Source organism: Petaurus breviceps, unplaced genomic scaffold (genome assembly GCF_028583685.1).
Source record: "Petaurus breviceps papuanus isolate PSGF00001 unplaced genomic scaffold, PetGlider_PUasm1.0 189, whole genome shotgun sequence".
In the NCBI taxonomy this organism is placed as follows: Eukaryota; Metazoa; Chordata; class Mammalia; order Diprotodontia; family Petauridae; genus Petaurus; species Petaurus breviceps.
Window position 1 is genome coordinate 24,448,907 of NW_027185809.1, and position 19,631 is coordinate 24,468,537.

Below are 19,631 nucleotides of genomic sequence, written 5' to 3' on the forward strand. Positions count from 1 at the left end.
CAGCCAACATAAACTCTGACACAGTGGCATTCCTCATCCCAGGACCACCACCCAAGACTCTGACCCAGATCCAAGCAGGTCAAAGCAAGAGCCTTTGAATTATCTCTCTGAATTGTCACTTGGTCCCCCTATGATCCGCAGGCTAGTAGCTCTGGAGGCAGCCACTTGGAAGAAGCTGTAGCCAGGGTGCCATCATGTACCTCTTGCCCTGGGAGCAGGGGCTGACCATACTCTTCACTTACCCTGGATTAACACTGTTCCCCACTGATCTTTTCCTTTCTCTTTGGCATTTATGAGTTGAGAAGTCTGGAAACTGCCACAGCTGCTGGTGATTCACTCTCTAGAAGTCTGCTCTAGCCAGTCTATGCCATGGGTTGAGGCCACCCCAGGTCTGGGCCGGCATGGCTCATGTGGAACTGCACTTGGCTCCCAGCCTGGTGTGATAGACCCTTCCTGTTGGCCTGCCAGGCTGACTTCAGTGGGAGCTTTGTTTGTCTCTGTCACTTTGTGGGTTCTGTAGCTCTAAAATTTGTTTAGAGTCATATTTTACAGGTATTGGAGGTGGTTGGTGAGGGAGCTTAAGCAAGTTCCTGCTTTTATTCTGCCATCTTGGCTCACCACCCCCTTTAAAAAAAAATACTTAGCATTACCTTCCCCCAGAAATCTACTTTCTTTAAAACTTTTTTGAAATTTGAATCATTTCAAAGAAATGTAAAATTTATTTTTAAAATAATGCATCTTAAATTTAATAATTTATTGTAAATTTGTGGGGTTTTTCTGCATTGAAATTTTGATGACACAATATTGCATCATGTAACCATAGAGTATCATAATGTAAACAAGTAATTACATGCACATATTCCTTCTGGTGCCAATGTGGTAATACTGCCAAAACCTGCTAATACTTGTTTGTTAAGACCTGTTGGCAGACTAGATCACTGATTATAACTTGCATTTTGTGTGCTTATTTGGAGAATAATGTAATCACTACAACTTTAACTCTACTACACAACAGATGAAACATGTATGAATGGTTTTTCAAAATTTTCTTCTCGGGGCAGCCAGGTAGCACAGTGAGTAAGAGCACTAGCCCCAGAGTCTGGATGACCTGGGATTGAATCTGGGCTCAGATACTTAGCACCACACCCAGAAATAACTGGCCATGTAACCTTGAGCAAGTTACTTAACCCCAATTGCTTTAAAAAAATTTTTTTTTCTTCTCTTCTTTCCTTATGCTTTCACCACTCCCTTGTTTTTATTCAATACACCCCCAATTGCACCTGAGGCTATTACCACCCCCACCCACCCCTCATCATTCTTCCCCCCCAGGGGGCAGTATTACCCACTTTGGGAATCTGTGATAGACAAAAAGGATATTATATATCCCGTGTCTGTGCCTTTGTAAATGTTGTCCTTTCCGAAATCTAAAAAGTGCCCCCTTCTCACCTCCATTTCTCAGAATTCCTAGTTCCTCTAAAAGTTTATCTCAAATATCATCTCCTTCATGAGATAATCTTTCCCAATTGTCCAGCTTTTAGTGCCTCCTCCCTTTTGTACCCACCAAAAAAAAATTACCTTGCATAAATTTTATGTATATTTTCTGTATTTATTTTATATACTTATATATGTGTGTGAGTTGCTTAAGTGCAAGGAATATTTCATATTTGTCTTTGTATACTTAGCCCCCAACAAAGTACCTGACATGTAGTATGTGCTTAATAAATGTTGGATTGATTTATTGATGATAATAGAAATGAGAAGTTCATTTGAGGAAAGACAATTGTGTGTCTGTTGGAAAGTAGAACCTGGCTACTAAGAAAGAGTAACAGATCTCTCTTTTTGTTTTACTTCGATAATTAGAGTATTGCTTGTGATGAAAAGATTGTTGAACATGAAGAAAAAATAGAAGAACTTTCTGAACAATTAAAAGAAGAAGAGGAAATATTTTCACAAATTGAGCAGGAAGTAATTGAAGAATTAAAAGTAATGGAGGTAAATGTCATTTTAAATGAAAAAAAATTTTGAAATTTGTTCTCCTAATGTTACCTTTATTGGATTTCAAAAAGATGTCAAAAACTATTAGCTCTCACACCACTTTCTCCTCCATATAAAATCTCTGTCAAGAATATTCTTGATGAAAATATGAGAAGAGATCAGCCATGGTTTCTCAAATAGCATTCTGCAGTGGTTCAAGTTTTCACAATCATATAACTGATGGAAAGGTACTGTGAATATAAGATTCCACTGGATTAACTTGTGAATAATTCCAAAAAAAAAGCATCTGATTCAGTAGAGAAAAACTCAACCTTAATACATTCCTTCTGTTAGATGTTTTCATGGATATGTTGAGATCATTTAACATTCCTCAATTCAATAACTATCCTTGATGATCTTTTAGATTCATAAGACAGTTGTTTTCTATCATGCCCATAATAATAGATAACTTTTATTTATTTTTTTCTAATTTTAAACATGATTTTACATTTTGTCAATCTCCCACTCTTTGCAAGGGAAAATTTTATTTTTTCTGAAGAGGAGAGGAGAGGACAGGAGAGGAGAGAAGAAGAGAGGAGAGGAGAGGGGAGGGGAGGGGAGGAGAGGGAAGGGAGGAAGAAAAAGAAAGCAAAAAAAAAAGAAGGAAGGAGGAGGGGAGAAAGAAAAGAAAAAGAACATGAACTGGTAGTTGAGCTAAATCAACACCCTTCTCACATGCCCACCACATTACAGCTAGTAATGGGTCACTAGCCCCCCTGATCCATGGGCTTGCCACAAAACCCAATCCTACACTTACTATGCCTGCTTATTTCTAGTGTTGTGGAGATCCAGGCTACAGAAATTTGCTGGGGCCTCAATGGCCAGCATCCTATACAACAAAAGATATCTGCAGGAAAGTGGAGAAACAGAAGCAAAGAAGCAAGATATGTGTCTGGGCTTCAAATGGAGCTTGATTTTACACCAGACCCGCACAATTTATAAACTTCTTCAGGCATCAGATAGGCTAGACAATGGTTGGTTGCCACAGGTCACATGACAAATCAGAGAGTGTGCAATGCCAACCCTACATTTTTTGCAGACTATCCTGAAATCCTTTGGTGAGCTGGGGTGGCCTGTATGATATGTTGTCCTGCTCTACACTCTGACATTCTCCTCCACACCCTCATCTTGTCCAAGAGTCTCAGAGATCCAAACTCCAAATAAGAGCAATAAACCCCTCTCTATAAGAGCACCAGTATTGTAGCATTCTAATATGCTAGACCAGGGAATTGAAAAAGAGAGGAAAAGGCACAGGACACACTAACATTCCAAAAAACCTGAGGGAAAGAGTCCAGAATCCAGCTGCATACAGTTCTGTCTCCCAAAGAGCCATTTGGGGCAGAGATCTGGGCTGGTGAATAGTGAATTGCCTAGTGTAGGAGAAGGCTGAGATCCTCTAAGATCCAGTCCCCAGGGAAAACACTATCAAAAGAGAGGGGGGAGGGGCCTATGGCTCCCACCTCCTCCAATTCATGTAAAAGGTGACTCTGAAGAAACTTTAGAGCTATAGAACCCACAAAATGACACAGAAGCTAACCTCCAACTGAGGACAGCCTGGCAGGCCTGTAGGAAGTGGCCAGCCCAGTGCTCTGGGAGCCCAGCCCAGCTCGAGCCAGAGGTTTTAACCTCAGGGTGGTCCTGACCAACCACCAGCTAGAAGGTCTTCAGATCATCAACAGCTGTGGCAGTTTCCAGAATTATCAACACATAGATGCTAAGGACAAAGTGAGAGGTCAGTGCAGTGTGGACTTTGGGATTCAGTAGTTGGGAGCAGGGTCGGCCTTTGCTAATGGGGTGAAAGCAGCTGAGGCTCAGAGGCCAGGCAGCTGCAGCCATGGGGCACCTTCAGCTCCTGGAGTGCAGACTGTAGGTGGACCAAGCATCAAGTCTGAGGGATAATCATTGTTGCTTTAACCTGCTTGGATCTGGATTACAGTCTAGGGTGGAGGTCCTGGGGTGTGCAACCAGCATGGCAGAGTGTGTGGAGGCTTCAGAGAGGGCATGCAACTAATACCTTTGGCAGCTGAGAAAACCCCAGTATTTGGAATGAAGCTCCCCTCTCTGGTAGCAGAGTCCTACTGTGGCAAAAAGCCCAAAAGTCAAGTAATTGCATGGCAACATGAGTAGGCAAAGGAAGCAAAGCAAACAGAGCAATACAACTTTACACTCCTATTTTGGGGACAAAAAGGATCAAAGCATGGAACAGGAGGAAGACAGCAAAGTCAGAACTCCTGCACCAAAAGCTTCCAAGAAAAATATGATCTGGTTACAGGCCACAGAGGAGCTTAAAAAGGATTTTGATAACCAAATAAGAGAATTGGAGGAAAAATTGGGAAGAAAAATGAGAATGATGCAAGAAAATTATGAAATGAGAGTCAACAACCTGACTGAAGAAAATAACACCTCAAAAAATAGACTAATTAAAATGACAAAAGAGGTTCAATAGGGAATGAGGAGAAGAATGACTCAAAAAGCCAAATTTGCCAGATGGAAAAAGAATCTCAAAAGCTCACTGAAGAGAATCATTCTTTCAGAATTAGATTGGAGCAAATGCAACCTAGTGACTTTATGAGAAATCAAGATACTATTCAACAGATCCAAACAAATGAAAAAATAGAAGGCAATGTGAAATATCACATTGGGAAAACCACGGACCTGGAAAATAGATTCAGGAGAGATAATTTAAAAATTATTGGACTACCTGAAAGCCATGATTGAAAAAAGAACCTGGAAATCATCCTTCAAGAAATTCTCAAGGAAAATTGCCCTGATGTTTTAGAACCAGAAGGCAAAATAGAGGTTGAAAGACTCCATCGATTACCTCCTGAAAAAGATCCCAAAAAGAAAACTCCTAGGAATATTATAGCCAGATTCTGGAATTCACAGTTCAAGGAGAAAATATTATAAGCAGCCAGGAAGAAACAATTAGAATATTGTGGGAAAACAATCAGGAAAACACAGGATCTGTCAGCTTCTACACTGAGGGATTGAAGGGCTTGGAATAAGCTAGGATTAAAACCAAGAATCACCTACCCAGCAAAACTGAGTATCATGTTTCAGGGGAAAATATGGTCATTCCGTGGAATAGAGCATTCTTGATGAAAAAAACAGAGTTGAATAGATAATTTGACATTCATATGCAAGAAGCAAGAGAAGCTTGAGAAGATAAACAGGGAAAAGAAATCATAAGGAACTTATCAAAGTTGAACTATTTACATCCCTACATGGAAAAATGATAATTGTAATTGATGAAACTTCTCTTAGTATAAGAATAGTTGAAGGGAATAGAATTGTGTATGTGTGTGTGTGGATACACACACACATACACATACATATATATTTTTATATAGGAGGGTATATGGGCATATGAATACATATATATGTGTACAGGTATACATAGATAGAGGGCACAGGACCAATTTGATAAGAAGGGATGATACTTAAAAGGTGAAATTAAGAGGTGAGAGAGGAATATAATGAGAGGAGAAGGGGAGAGACAGAATGGGGTAAATTATCTCCCATAGAAGAGGCAAGGGAAAATGGTTACAATGGAGGGGAAGAATAGGAAGGCAAAAGGGAATGGGTCAACCTTACTCTTATTGAATTTGGCTTAGGGAGGGAATGACATACACACTAAATAGGGTATCTCACCTTACAGGAGAGTAGGGGGGAAGGGGATGAGAGGGGGGATAATGGAAGGGAGGGCAGGTTGGGGGGGAGGGAAGTTGGAAGCACCCACTTTTGAAAAGGGACAGTATCAAAGTACACAATAGAACAAGTGGGAGGTGGAATAGGAGGGAGGGAAATATAGTCATTCTTTTACAATATATCCATTATGGAAATGTTTTGCATAACTACAGATGTACAACCTATACTGAATTGCTTATCTTCCCAGTAAGGGTGGGTGAGAAGGGAGGAAGGGATTGAATCTGGAATTCAAAGTTTTAAAATCAAATGTTTTATATATATATATATATATATACATATACTATTATTAACATTATTTTACATGTAATTGGGAAATAAGATATACAGGCACTGGGGCATAGAGATCCACCATGCCCTAATGGAAAATCAGAAGGGGTATGGGAGAAGATATGGGAGACAGCAGATTGGAGGAGGGGATATCCAGTGGGATCACTATTTTGGGGTGGTGAGCAGGGGAAAAACAGGGAGAAAATTTGTAACTCAAAACCTTTCAGAAATGAGTGATGTAAACTAGAAGTTAATAAAGCATTTGAATTTAAAAAATAAAAAATAAATCAGCACAACTAAGGAAAAAAAGAGAAAGTCAAAAAATGAACAATAGAGGGTAAAGATTGAAATTACTAAAGATCTTAGGAGGAAGAAAGCTTAAAGACTTTGATCATGAACAGGTAAATCAACAGGGAAAACATAAATAGCGAAGGTAATATGGCTTCCAGGTTTAGTAAATAAATTCAGGTCTCCATGAACTCTGTGAACTGGAAAAGAAAATTACAACACTTAATGAAACTGAGGATTTTGAATTTGAAGAGAATTTGAGGAATCTGTGGAATTTGAAGTGAACATGACACCACAAGATGCTGCTCCTAAGTAGATTAAAAGAAAAATGGAAACTACAAGGGCAGAATTTTTTACCTTTACAGTAGAAATAATTGGTAATATAGAAAAACTTGAATCTGTAATGGCAAATCTCATCAAAGAAATAAAAAAGAGGACAACTGATAGATAATACAAAGAAATGAAGGACAATCTAGAATAAGAAAAAGAAAAAGCAGTAACATTAAAAGAAAACATGTTCTCAGTTCAAGCAAAATATACTGATGTTGAAGATAAGATATGCAGAAATAACCTAAAGATCGTAAGTCACCCAGAACATGACAATTTAAAAAACCTAGATACTACTGTGAGAAACACACTTGTGGGGATCACAGGACTTACCAGGCAAGCTCAGGGAGCAAAGCTGGGCATGCTGCTGCAGCCCACTGCTTCCCTGGTTGTGAGGGTTCAGGATAATCCACATTGTAGACACATTCTCATGGAAAGAACTCAGAAACAGAGTGGGCGGATGAAGGCATTTATTTCACTTCTCCTGAGAAAGTGGGTGCGCTGCTCCCAAAGAGCACACACTAGTACAGAAAAGAGCAAGCTTAAATACTATTAGTGTAGTCATACTCTTCCCGTCAGAATCAGGATTGGTTCAGACTCCTCCAGGTTACACTTTTCCTTATACTCCCACTACATTCCCTCCTTAGTGTGTTCTCCCCTCCCTGGTCAAATGTCCCATGATCAGAACATGGTGGAAAGCTCCACCTTAAGGTGGGTAAGTTAATGTACCTAAGGTTAATTAAGCATGAGTAGTAGTGAGGCATTGGTGAGTAGGGCATGACCCCTCAGGTTTGAGCCATTTGTCACAGTCCAATCTTTCTAGCTCTCTTTAGACTGTGATGTGCTTGATCACCATCCTTGCAAAACAGGGTATGTAAGTTTATCATAAGCTTCCAATAGCCTGTGGTGTTTACCATTTCTCTAGGACATCTGTGGTAGCAAAATGAGATACAATGATCTTCATTCTTACACTATGATGCAAGAAGTAACACATGAAGATTGTCTAGAACTTCTGAACACAGAAAAGGAAATATCAGTTGAAAGAATGCAAAGGTTGCCTCTAGGAAAAAACCCAAGGCTACAAACTCCAAACTGCAAGCATCATACTGGTTAAATTGAACAATTCTATCAATGTAACAAATTTTGCAAATGACTAGAAGTAAGACTTTCAAATACAAAGGAAAGGAAATTCTAATAATATAGGACTTCACCCACCAGAAAACGCAAAAGAAAATGGAATAATGCATTCCAAGGAGCAATGGAGTTCAGAAGGCAGCCCAGGATGCCTTCTACTACAAATATGAGGATAACCATAAATGAAAAAAAGATTGGTGTTTGATAATGAAGAAGCATTCTAAACATCCTTAGAAAGGAAACAAGACATGTAGAGATTACTTGCTTCTCTAGAACCCCAGACATCAGAAATGGAGGGATGAACGAATGTATCAGCTAAGGAGAGCAATAGCAGCATAGTGACATCAGAGAGATGAGTAAGATCCTTCTTTCCAAGTCTACACAAAGAGATAAGAGTGAAGGCAGAAGTCAGGTGAAGGAATTTCAGGTGGAAAGGTAGAGATGCCTGGAGTATTATGGATAGAACCTTGTTAAACCCTACTCATAGATGTCTTTTGTCAAAATATGTTACAAATTGGGAGGGTGCAGGGAACGAGAGGGGAGGGATGTATGCTGTGCCCAGGTCAAATCAAGGGGATTTGAGGGCAAGTTGATCGCTGTGGTCTCCAAGGAAGAGAAAACCCTACAGGGAAGTGAATGAGTAACAGGGGGATAAGAATTAGAAAGGGGAGGGGAAAAGAGGCTTTGTTTTGGTGGTGGGAAGGAGATTCTACTGAAGAATGCTCAGATAGGTGGAAGGAGATCTTCTGTGGTGGGAAATGATAACAACGTTGGGTGTTGTCTGTGGGAATCTGATATTTGCAAAGACTACTTGAACTTCTACCTCAGGACCTGGACCAAGGGAGGAGCTTTTGAGGCAAATAAAAAAGGAAGGCCACCACAGGGAGGGGTATTGGTCAGAAGTGGGCTACATAATCAGGGAGGTAGGAAGGGGGTGGGGTCCTGCCACGGGGCAGTGGTCCTCTGTCACCAGCAGGAATTGGCATTTTTCTGGTACTGAAGCATAATGGAAAAGAGGAATCTCTAATAACGATTCCCCTTTAAATAAGTGGTGAAAGGATATGAACAAAACAGTGTCAAAAGAATTGCAAAATATTCACAGCCATGTGAAAAAATGCTCCAAATAACTAGTAAATAAGAGAAAAGCAAATCAAAACGGCTCTGAGATTATACCTCACACTCTGCATATTGAAAGACATGACAGAGAAATTACAATTTGCCCTCAATGTTAGAGGAGTTTGGAGCTGTGAAATGGTAGCTGTGAAATTTTAGAAAGCAATTTGGAATTTATGCAAATAAGGTGACTAAAGACCCATACCCTTTGAACCAGAGATTCTATTACTGGGCTTATATGCCAAGGAAACCATCAATGAGAAAAAAAATCTCCATATGCACCAAAGTATTTATAGCAGCATTTTTTTGTGATAGTAAAGAACTGGAAACAAAGTAGATGCCCAGTGATTGAGGAATGACTAAATAAATTGTGGTACATGAATATAATGAAATATTGCTATATTATAAGATATGATACAATGGATACAAAGAAGCATGAAAAGATCTACAAACTGATGGAAAGTTAAGTAAGCAGAGCCAAGAAAATGATATACATACTAACTACAACAATGTAAATGGAAAGATACTGCCCCCCAAATCAAAAGTAAATATAAAAAAATTACAAGATCAAGCAGGACTTGAAGAAGTATGAGAAAACAATTCCAAGCCAGACCTTCACAGAGGTGGGAGGGCCACAATTATTGTACATTGCACATGTTTTCAATGTGTTAACCAGATGTGTTAATTTTTTCCTCTTCTTTTTTCTTTCCTTTTTTTCCTTTTTGTCTTTAAAAATAGTATTTGTTATATGGATGAAGTGACTCTCTGAGAGCCAGTTGGAAAGGCATTCTGGGGAAGACTATGATGATGTAAAATAATGGAAGATATCAATAAGACTTTTTTAAAAGTGTCATGTATATATAATTTTTTGAAGAGCCAGTTGTTAAATATTTACCAGTATACCCCTAGTTGTACCTAATTTTTCACTTTCCTTTTTTTTTATTTAAGTTTACATCATCAGAATTTCTATGTATCCTGTTTTGCTACTGCTTTAGGTGATGATTTATTTAAAATTTATCTTTTTGTTACATTTTAAGTTCCTGTCTCCCTCTCTCTCTACTTCCCCTGTAATAGAAATGGTTACTATTTGGCACATTTATAAATATATGTAAAACCATATTATACATACATTTATCAATTCTTTCCCTAGATGTGAATAGCATCTTCCTTCATTGTTCCTTTGTAGTTGATTTGAGTATTTATATACTCAGAATAATTTAGTCATTCACAATTATTTTTGAACAATATTGCTGCTACTATATATAAAATTTTCTCTTGGTTCTGCTTATTACTTTTCATTATTTCATGCAAGTCTTTCCATGGTTTTAAAAAATAAACTAGCTCATCATTTCTCATGGCACAGAGGTATTCCATCACAATTATCAATCACTTGTTTACAAGATGGTCATTTTTAAAAGCTGAAAAGCCATTAATTTTCAGATTAGTCATTTAAATGTGTCCCATGAACCTGAATATTTAAAGCATATTTTAAATAACAAATTTTAAATTAGATATGATTGATATTTTTTTGTCTTTCTAAAGTTTAATGCCCTATGACCCAGCTTTGCTGAATACCACCTAGACTAACCCCTTCATTTTATACTTCAGGAAATGTATAACTAGGGAGGTGATGAACTTTGCCAAAGTCATATCTCAAATCATTTTTTTAAAGGAAGAATATATTGTATATGCTGAAAAGGTCAAAGAAAAGGAAGATGAATTGGAAACATATGTTCCCAAAGTGAAAGCGATCGAGGATGAGTATGAAGAAAATACCAAAGAGTATGAAACCCTCAAATGTCATGTTTCAGGTACATATGACGCGTTTACCGTTTCAATAATCAAGTTCCTTGCTGCTTCTCTTGTAGACGAGGGGAGGGCACAGATTCCATTGGTTATAAATCAGAAATGAAGTAAATTAGCACAAGAATTAGGTTAGAATTATGGTAGCAATCAACAGTGATGTCTAAGGGGCAAGTGGTTCATAAGCAAGTATGTGAATTTTTAAAATTTTCTAAAACTATAGGTAGTGATCATATCATGGCTGAATTTCTTTAAGTATTCAGGATGCAACTCATGAAGGCATACAATAAAAGTCTTCCAGTGATTATAAAAGTATTTATCCACATCTACAACTATAGCTTGCTTTCTTTCTTACTTTCTTTTTGAGGGGAGAAGGCAAGGCAATTGGGGTTAAGTGACTTGCCCAAGGTCACACAGGTAGTAAGTGTGTCAAGTGTCTGAGACTGGATTTGAACTCAGGTCCTCCTGATCCAAAGTCGGTGCTCTATTCACTGTGCACAAGAAAGCTCCCACACACAAAAAGGAAAGAAAGAAAGACAAACAGAAAGAATGAGAGAGAGAGAGAGAGCAGTTCTTTCTCTGGAAGCAGATAGCATTTTTCATTGAGTCCTTTGGGATAATCTTTGTTTTTTTATTGCTGAGAATAAATAGCTAAGTTATCATTATGATAGTTATTCATCATACAGTATTGCTGTTATTGTATACAATATTCTCCTGGTTCTGCTTGCTTCAGTCTGCATCAGTTCATGTAAGTCTTTCCAGATTTTTCTTAAACCATAGTAGCATTCCATCACAAACATATACCACAACTTGTTCAGTCATTCCACAATTAATGGACATCCCCCAATTTCCAATTCTTAGCCAGCACTAAAAGAGCTGACTATAACTTCATTTCTTGTCAATCTCTTCTAATCCCTCTTCTTAATGTTGTGGATTCCAGTGTTTGTTTTACTTTAAAAAAAGAATTTAAAATAAATCCTTTGGGGCGGCCAGGTAGTAAGACCACCCACCCAGAAACACCTGGCCGTGTAACCTTGAGCAAGTTACTTAACCCCAATTGCTTAGGGGTGGCCAGGTGGCTCAGCGAATAAGAGCACCGGTTCCAGGGTTGGGATGACCTGGAGATCGAATCCCGGGCTCAGACACTCAGCACCACACCCAGAAATAACTGGCTGTGTAACCTTGAGCAAGTTACTTAACCCCGATTGCTTAAAAATTAAAAAAAAAAATTCTTTATAGTTATCTTTTGTCAGCTTCCTCTTCTCCATCTCCTAAAGGTACAATGTGTTCCTTTATTTAAAATTTATTTATTTCATTTAAAAAACATTTTCATTTTTACTCATGACATTGTAAGTTATCTTATTTTTGACTTGACTTTTCACATTTCATAAAACATCACCCTTTGTGCAAATGATTATTTTAAATACATACTAAAAAGTCATTCTGAAACTTAAAAGGCAGTTAGGTGTCACAATAGAGAGATTGCTGGGTCTGGAATCAGGAAGACCTAATTTCCATTCTGACTTCAGACACCATCTGTGTGACTTCAGGCAAGTCACTTCTCTGTCTGCCTCAGTTTCTTCAACTGTAAAATGGAGAAAATAGCACCTCCTTCACTGGGTTACTGTGAGGATAAAATTATGTAAAAGTTGTACAGTTCTTAGCACAATCCCTGGCACATGTTGTTGTTTTCAGTCATGTCTAACACTTGCCTGTGTCTTCATAACACTGCTTTGGGGTTTTCTTGGCAAAGATACTGGAGTGGCTTTCCATTTCCTTCTTCAGCTCATTTTCAGATGAGGAAACTGAGGCAAACAGGGTTAAGTGATTTGCCCAGGTTAACATATTTATTAAGTGTTTGAGGACAGATTTAAATTCAGGTTTTCCTGATTCTAGGCCCAGCAGTCTATTCACTGTGCACCCTAGTTTGGTACATAGTAGATGTTTAATAAATGCTTGTTCCCTTCCCTAAAGTCTTGGGTTATTTTAATGGGGAGGACAGATCCTTTCCTGAGGACTACATTGAAGGCCTTAGTGTGGGTATCAGAGAAATGGCTATAATTAGAGCAGAGTTTTCATCTGGGGCAAGAGTGGTGAAAGGGTACATGTGGAAACAGGGATGAAAAAAAAATAAAGAAAAAAGAAAAAAGATAATCCAGCACATGAAATTAATCCAATATGTTCAGGTTTAAATCTGCAAAAATCCAAACTGGGTTCAGTGATGGATGCCAAGAATTATGAATTTTTAGCATTCCATTGAAGAGTTTCTAATTGAGATTCTAATCAAGTTTCTCCTTTTCGTTTGAGTTTCAGCTTCTCATATAAATCTTTATTTAGGGGTGGCACAGTGAATGGAGCACTGGTTCTAGCTTCAGGAGCACCTAAGTTCAAATCCAGCCTCAGACCCTTAACACAAAAAAAATATCTTTATTTAGTCAGCTGGAAGTAGATCCTGCCTTAGATGGCACTTAGCATTTACTTGGCACTTTAAGGTTTGCAAAGCCCTGTTGTACGTATATTGTCTCATTTGATCCTCACAACAACCCTGCAAGGTAGGTGCTATTATTGTTCCCATTTTATAGATGAGAAGACTGAGAGGTTAAATGATTTGTGCTGGGCCACCCAGCTAGTGAAATGTCTGAGGCAGGATTTTAATGACAGTCTGAAACTTCAAATCCAGCACTCTCACCCACAGTACCACCTTGCAGCTGAAGGAACATCCTGCTCAATTTCAGAGAATCCATGAGTACTTTTTATCTCCATCCCACTAGAGGGCTCCCTACTTCCCTGAACTTATACAAAGGAAATGAAAGATATTCCTTTACACCCTCCTTATTGTAGGTTTATGTCACAGAAAATGATTGGTTAGAACTTCGATGTTAGGTGCAAATATCACAATAAGTTCAGCCTTGATGATCATTAAAGGAGGAAAAAAGAGACAACTGTTAATACAAACAGAGTAAACAAGGCAGTAGAAAGAAGAGAAAGGGATGTGAAAATAGGACAAATGATAATAACTAAGAAAAAAATATTAAAAAGGCTGCCTCAGTACCCAGAGTTCCCTAGTTGTCATACAGTAATGAAACTGGCATATTTAGTGCATAACATACATAAATAACTGTATGAGTAGATTTCTGTTTGTGGTTTCTTTGTTTTTAATAGCACAGAATCGTGAACAGGAGTCACTGAAATATGGCATTGTTTTGATGAAAAAGGAAGCATCAAGATACCAAAATGATAGGGTAATATTTTAATTGACTTATATCCTCTTTCTGTAGAGATACTGGTAAAATGAAGTACTGTAGCATCTTATTTTTTTCCCCCAACATCATCAAGGAAGTAAATAATGCACAAAAGTGAATTTTCCAAATAACTGTTTTGCCACTTGTAGCAGCAAGCACCCCACCATCCCCAGGGTGGTTGCCAACACAGGTTTTTAGATCTGCTTTTCTAAAGGAAAGCAACTCAAAATGGGTTAACAAGCTTACTTTAATAAATCAAATGTATATCGTTTACCTAGTTCAGGGAAAAAAGGTCAGCACCCCAAACTTCAGAGTATACAAAGGTTACAAGCATAAGTTACAAGAATATTTCAGCAGACAGGCTTCCAAAGTGTCCAACCATTACATACATCCATACCTAATTCCAGTTACCAGAGAGGGAAGCATCAACATCTGGGTTTTCAAAGCCAGGGGGCTCTCAACAGCTGCCCAGAGTCTCATCTGGTCAAATCACACAACACTTCGCAAAGTGAGCCCCAAAGCAAAGCCTCCCATCAGGGCTTATATAGCCTTCTCCTGGCTCAGAGAATGTAACAACCCTCTTGACCCACTACCCAATCACAAAGCACCAAGGTGTGGGCAGTCTTGAAAAACAAGCCTCCCACCACAGTTCAGGTGCACTTACCCTAGGGGCAGGGAAGATCTTAAAAATTTACATTCCTATAACACCACTTTAAGTATTGAAGCTTTTTATTTTTATAGAAAATTTTTCTGTATTCATTGTGCACTTTACAAATCCTCCAGAACAGAGAACACTGAACACAGTCTAACGGTTTCTTGACAAATTGAGGATTTCATTATGAATACTCATTATTGTCCTGAATAGCAATATAGGTCTATAATGACTTTTTAGTCTTCCCATTCTCCTCACTTATGGTCAGTTTGTCAGATGTCACTTCTGAAGTCATCATTTCTGTCTCTGAAAGCATACTTCTCAGGATCTTTTCTGTTGTTGTGTCTGTGTCTAACTCTTCATGACTCCATTTGGTCAAACCCATTTGGGGTTTTCTTGGCCACAAAACAAAACAATTGTTAAGATCAAATGACTTGTTTCAGTGTCTCTGACTCTTCATGACGCCATTTGGTCAAACCTCATTTGGGTTTGTTATTTGTAGCTGTTTGCCATTTCCTTCTCTGGCTCATTTTACAGATGAGGAAACTGGGGCAAACAGGGTTAAGTGACTTGTCCCTGATCTCACAGCTAGTGTCTAAGGCTGAATCTGAACTCATGGAGATAAGTCTTCATTCCAAACCAGGTATTCTGTCCACTACACCACTTACCTACCTCTTAGGATCTTTAATTTGTTGTTTCTCATACAATATGAGGCCAGAATCCATGTAAAACAAGTTTTCGATTGGTTTGGGTTGTCATTGTTCATTTTCTCCTTTTCATTTTTATTCTGAATCCGTAATTTCATTCAGATGAGGAACTGTAGTTGAGAAAACTTTCTTTATGAAGGAAAATTGTCACCTGTGCTTTAAGATATAGTCTTAAAGATCAGCCTGGGGGCATGAAGACATTAAGTGATTTGCCTAGCTTTGGTTGCTCAGTCAATAAGTGGCAAAATCTTTTTGATTCTGAGGCCAATTTTTGATGCCCTGAATTAAATTGCTTTGATCTAAGTTTACTGTAACCCCTCCTCAAGGGACATCACCATTTACACTTATTAAAGAGTATTTGTTATATAGGAATCAGTAAAGCTTTGATTAAGTGGATAAGGATGTTACTTTAATGAAGAGATATTTGTGAAAATCATTTTGGGAACAGAAAGGTCTTTATCACTTCCTATTAATGTCTCTGTGTTGGTACGATCAAAAGACTGACCTCCAAATAAGTAGGATATTACTGTACTGTTTTTACACAATGATGGTATAATATTAATATATATATATATATTTATACACATATGTACATACATATATACACATATGTGTGTGATTTTCTTGATCTATTATTATTTTTTTGAACCCAGATGCACATACTTTTTTTTTTATTTTTCAAATGCTTTATTTACTTCTGATTTAATCATTCATCCCACTGGATGTATCCTCCTCCAATCTGCTCTCTCCTATATCTTCTCCTATACCCCCTTCGACTTTTCCAGTAGGGCATGGTGGATCTCTATGCCCCAGTGCCTGTATATCTTATTTCCCAATTACATGTAAAATAGTATTAATAATAGTATATATATATATATATATATATATATATGTATGTATGTATGTGTGTATATATATATATACACATACATATATATATTAAACATTTGATTTTAAAACTTAGAATTCCAGATTCATTCCCTTCCTCCCTTGTCACCCACCCTTACTGGGAAGATAAGCAGTTCAGTATAGGTTGTACATGTGTAGCTAATGCAAAACATTAACATAGTAGATATATTGTAAAAGAATGACTATATTTCCCTCCCTCCTATCCCACTTCCCACTTGTTCTATTCTCTACTTTGATCCTGTCACTTTTCAAAAGTGGGTGCTTCTAACTTCCCTTCCCCCGCCCCAGCCTTCCCTCCCTTCCATCATCGCCCCTCTCATCCCCTTCCCCCCTACTCTTCTGTAAGGTGAGATATCCTATTTATTGTGTATTTCATTCCTTCCCCAAACCAAATTCAATGAGAATAAGGTTGACCCATTCCCTTTTGCCTTCCTAGTCTTCCCCTCCATTGTAACCATTTTCCCTTGCCTCTTCTATAGAGATAGTTTACTCCATTCTGTCTGTCCCCATCTCCTCTCATTATATTCCTCTCTCACCTCTTAATTTTGCCTTTTAAGTATCAGCCCTTCCTATTAAATTGGTCTTGTGCCCTCTATCTATGTCTACCTGTAAACATATATACACACATTCCCATATGTATTCATATGCCCGTATACCCTCCGATATAGACATATATATTCCCTTCAACTATTTCCATACTGAGAAAAGTTTCATCAGTTACAATGATAATTTTTCCATGTAGAAATGTAAATAGTTAAACTTTGATAAGTTCCTTATGATTTCTTTTCCCTGTTTACCTTCTTATGCTTCTCTTGCTTCTTGTAGATAATGTAGAATGTCAAATTTTCTATTCAACTCTGGTTTTTTCATCAAGAATGCTTGAAAGTCCTCTATTCCACTGAATGACCATATTTTCCCCTGAAACATGATACTCAGTTTTGCTGGGTAGGTGATTCTTGGTTTTAATCCCAGCTCCTTTGACCTCTGGAATATCATATTCCAAGCCCTTCGATCCTTCAGTATAGAAGCTGCCAGATCCTGAGTTATCCTGATTGTGTTTCCACAATATTCAAATTGTTTCTTTGCTGGCTGCTTGTAATATTCTCTCTTTGATCTGGGAATTTCAGAAACTGGCTATAATATTCCTAGGAGTTTTCTTTTTGGAATCTTTTTCAGGAAGTGATCGGTGGATTCTTTCAACCTCTATTTTGCCCTCAGATTCTAAAGCATCAGGGCAGTTTTCCTTGAGAATTTCTTGAAGGATGATTTCTACGTTCTTTATTTGATCATGGCTTTCAGGTAGTCCAATAATTTTTAAATTATCTATCCTGGATCTATTTTCCAGGTCAGTGGTTTTCCCAATGAGAAATTTCACAATTTCTTCTATTCTTTCATTTGTTTCACAATTTCTTCTATTCTTTCATTTGTTTGGATCTGTTTAACAGTATCTTGATTTCTCATAAAGTCATTAGCTTCCATTTGCTCCAATCTAATTCTGAAGGAATGATTCTCCTCATTGAGCTTTTGAGATTCTTTTTCCATCTGGCAAATTTGGCTTTTTAAGGCATTCTTCTCCTCGTTGCCTTTGGGGAAATTTTTTTTTTTTTTTTTGCCGTTTGAGTTAGTCTTTTTTAAGGTATGATTTTCCTCAGTCAGGGTGTTGACTCTCATTTTGCAATTTTCTTGCATCATTCTCATTTCTCTTCCCAATTTTTCCTCCACTTCTCTTTATCTGCTTCTTAAGATCCTCTGTGGCCTGTAAACAGCTCATATTTTCCTTTGAAGCTTTTGGTGCAGGAGTTCTGACTTCCCTGTCTTCCTTCTGTTTGCTTTGTTTCCTTTGCCTGGTCATGTTGCCACCTAATTACTTGACTTTTGAGCTTTTTGCCACAGTAGGACTCTGCTACCAGACAGGGGAACTTCATACTAAATGCTGGGTTTTCTCAGCTGTTGGAGGTATTAGTTGGGTGCCTTCTCTGAAGCCTCCACATGCTCTGGCAAGCTGGTCACACACCCAGGACATCCACCCTAGACTGCAATCCAGATCCAAGCAGGTTAAAGCAAGAGTGATTATCCCTCAGACTGGTCGCTTGGTCCCCCTACACTCTGCAAGCCAGGAGCTGAAGCTGCCACATGGCAGCCCTCAGTGGATTCCTGCCCCAGGGGCAAAAGTTGATGCACTCCCAACTACTGGGTCCCAAAGTCCACACTGCACTGACCTCTCACTTTGTCCTTAGCATCTATGTGTTGAAAATTCTGGAAATCGCCACAGCTTCTGGTGATCTGAAGTCCTTCCAGCCAGTGGCTGGTCAGGCCCATCCTGGGGCTAAAGCCTCATTCTCAGCAGGGCTAGGGTCAGCTCCCAGAGCACTGTGCTGGCTGATTCCTGCCGGCCTGCCAGGCTATCCTTAGTGGGAGGTTAGCTTCTCTGTGTCATTGTGTGGGTTCTGTATCTCCAAAGTTTGTTCAGAGTACCCTTTTACATGGATTGGAGGTGGTGAGAGCCAGAGCCATGTGGAGGTCCTATTTCTACTCCCATGTGTATGATTTTCAGGGGAATGGGAGTAGGTTGCTCAGTGTAGGGAGTAGGGGGCTCAGTGGATAGAATACCAGACCTAGAGTCAAGAAGACCTGAGTGCCAATCTGGCCTCAGACACTTACTAACTGTGTGACACTAGACAAGTCACTTAACCCTATTTGCCTCAGTTTTCTCATCTATAAAATGAGTTGGAGAAGGAAATGTAAAACCACTCCAGTATCTTTGCCAAGAAAACCCCAAATGGGGTCACAAGGAGTCAGACACAACCGAAATGATTCAACAACAAAGGAATAGATTAAAAGGGACAGGTAATTTAGTGCTCAGTTCCACACAACTTCTCCAAATCCCACTTAATCCCACCATTTTGAGGTTGAATATACTGTAAGATTGCTTATTTTTTACCAGTTGACTCAAGAACCGACACAGTTGCATGTCACCTGTTGATGGCTTGGTGTAGAGGCAATAGGACTGAATTAGGAGTCATGAGATTTCTTCTCCCTAGCTATGGACTTAGCTTAATGTCTCAGTGGACTAAGCACTGGGCTTAGGTGTTGCGGGCGTTTGCCCTCACAACAGATTTAGACGACTAGCCCCACGGCCCTCTCACTTACCCATCCCGGGTCTTCGGTCGTCACCGGCCCCTCACGGGGAAAAAACACCAGACAGAAGGCGGAGGAGTGAAGCGGGGTGGTTTATTCTTCAACAGTTACATGGCGGAGAGAGAGAGAGAGCCCTCTCACACAAGAAAATATATAGCGAGTCCGAGCCAATCATATCGCAGTCTTACATTTATAGCCTTATATGGTGATCACCCCATGGCCTTATATGGAGATCACCCCATCAAGCTTATACATATTCATTCAAAGCAACCATGGCACCGCCCATAAACCCCTCCCCCTCCCCCATCA

General features: G+C 38.8%; 1 protein-coding gene across 1 annotated transcript in view; it reads left to right on the plus strand.

The window, feature by feature from the left end:
* CCDC175 (coiled-coil domain containing 175) overlaps positions 1 to 19,631 on the plus strand; it is a 118,057-nt gene that overhangs the window by 77,425 nt on the left and 21,001 nt on the right. The window contains exons 14-16 of the mRNA XM_069091733.1: positions 1,861 to 1,992; positions 10,544 to 10,682; positions 13,837 to 13,916. Coding sequence (XP_068947834.1) covers positions 1,861 to 1,992; positions 10,544 to 10,682; positions 13,837 to 13,916 — 351 coding nt within the window. The remainder of the gene's footprint in view (positions 1 to 1,860; positions 1,993 to 10,543; positions 10,683 to 13,836; positions 13,917 to 19,631) is intronic.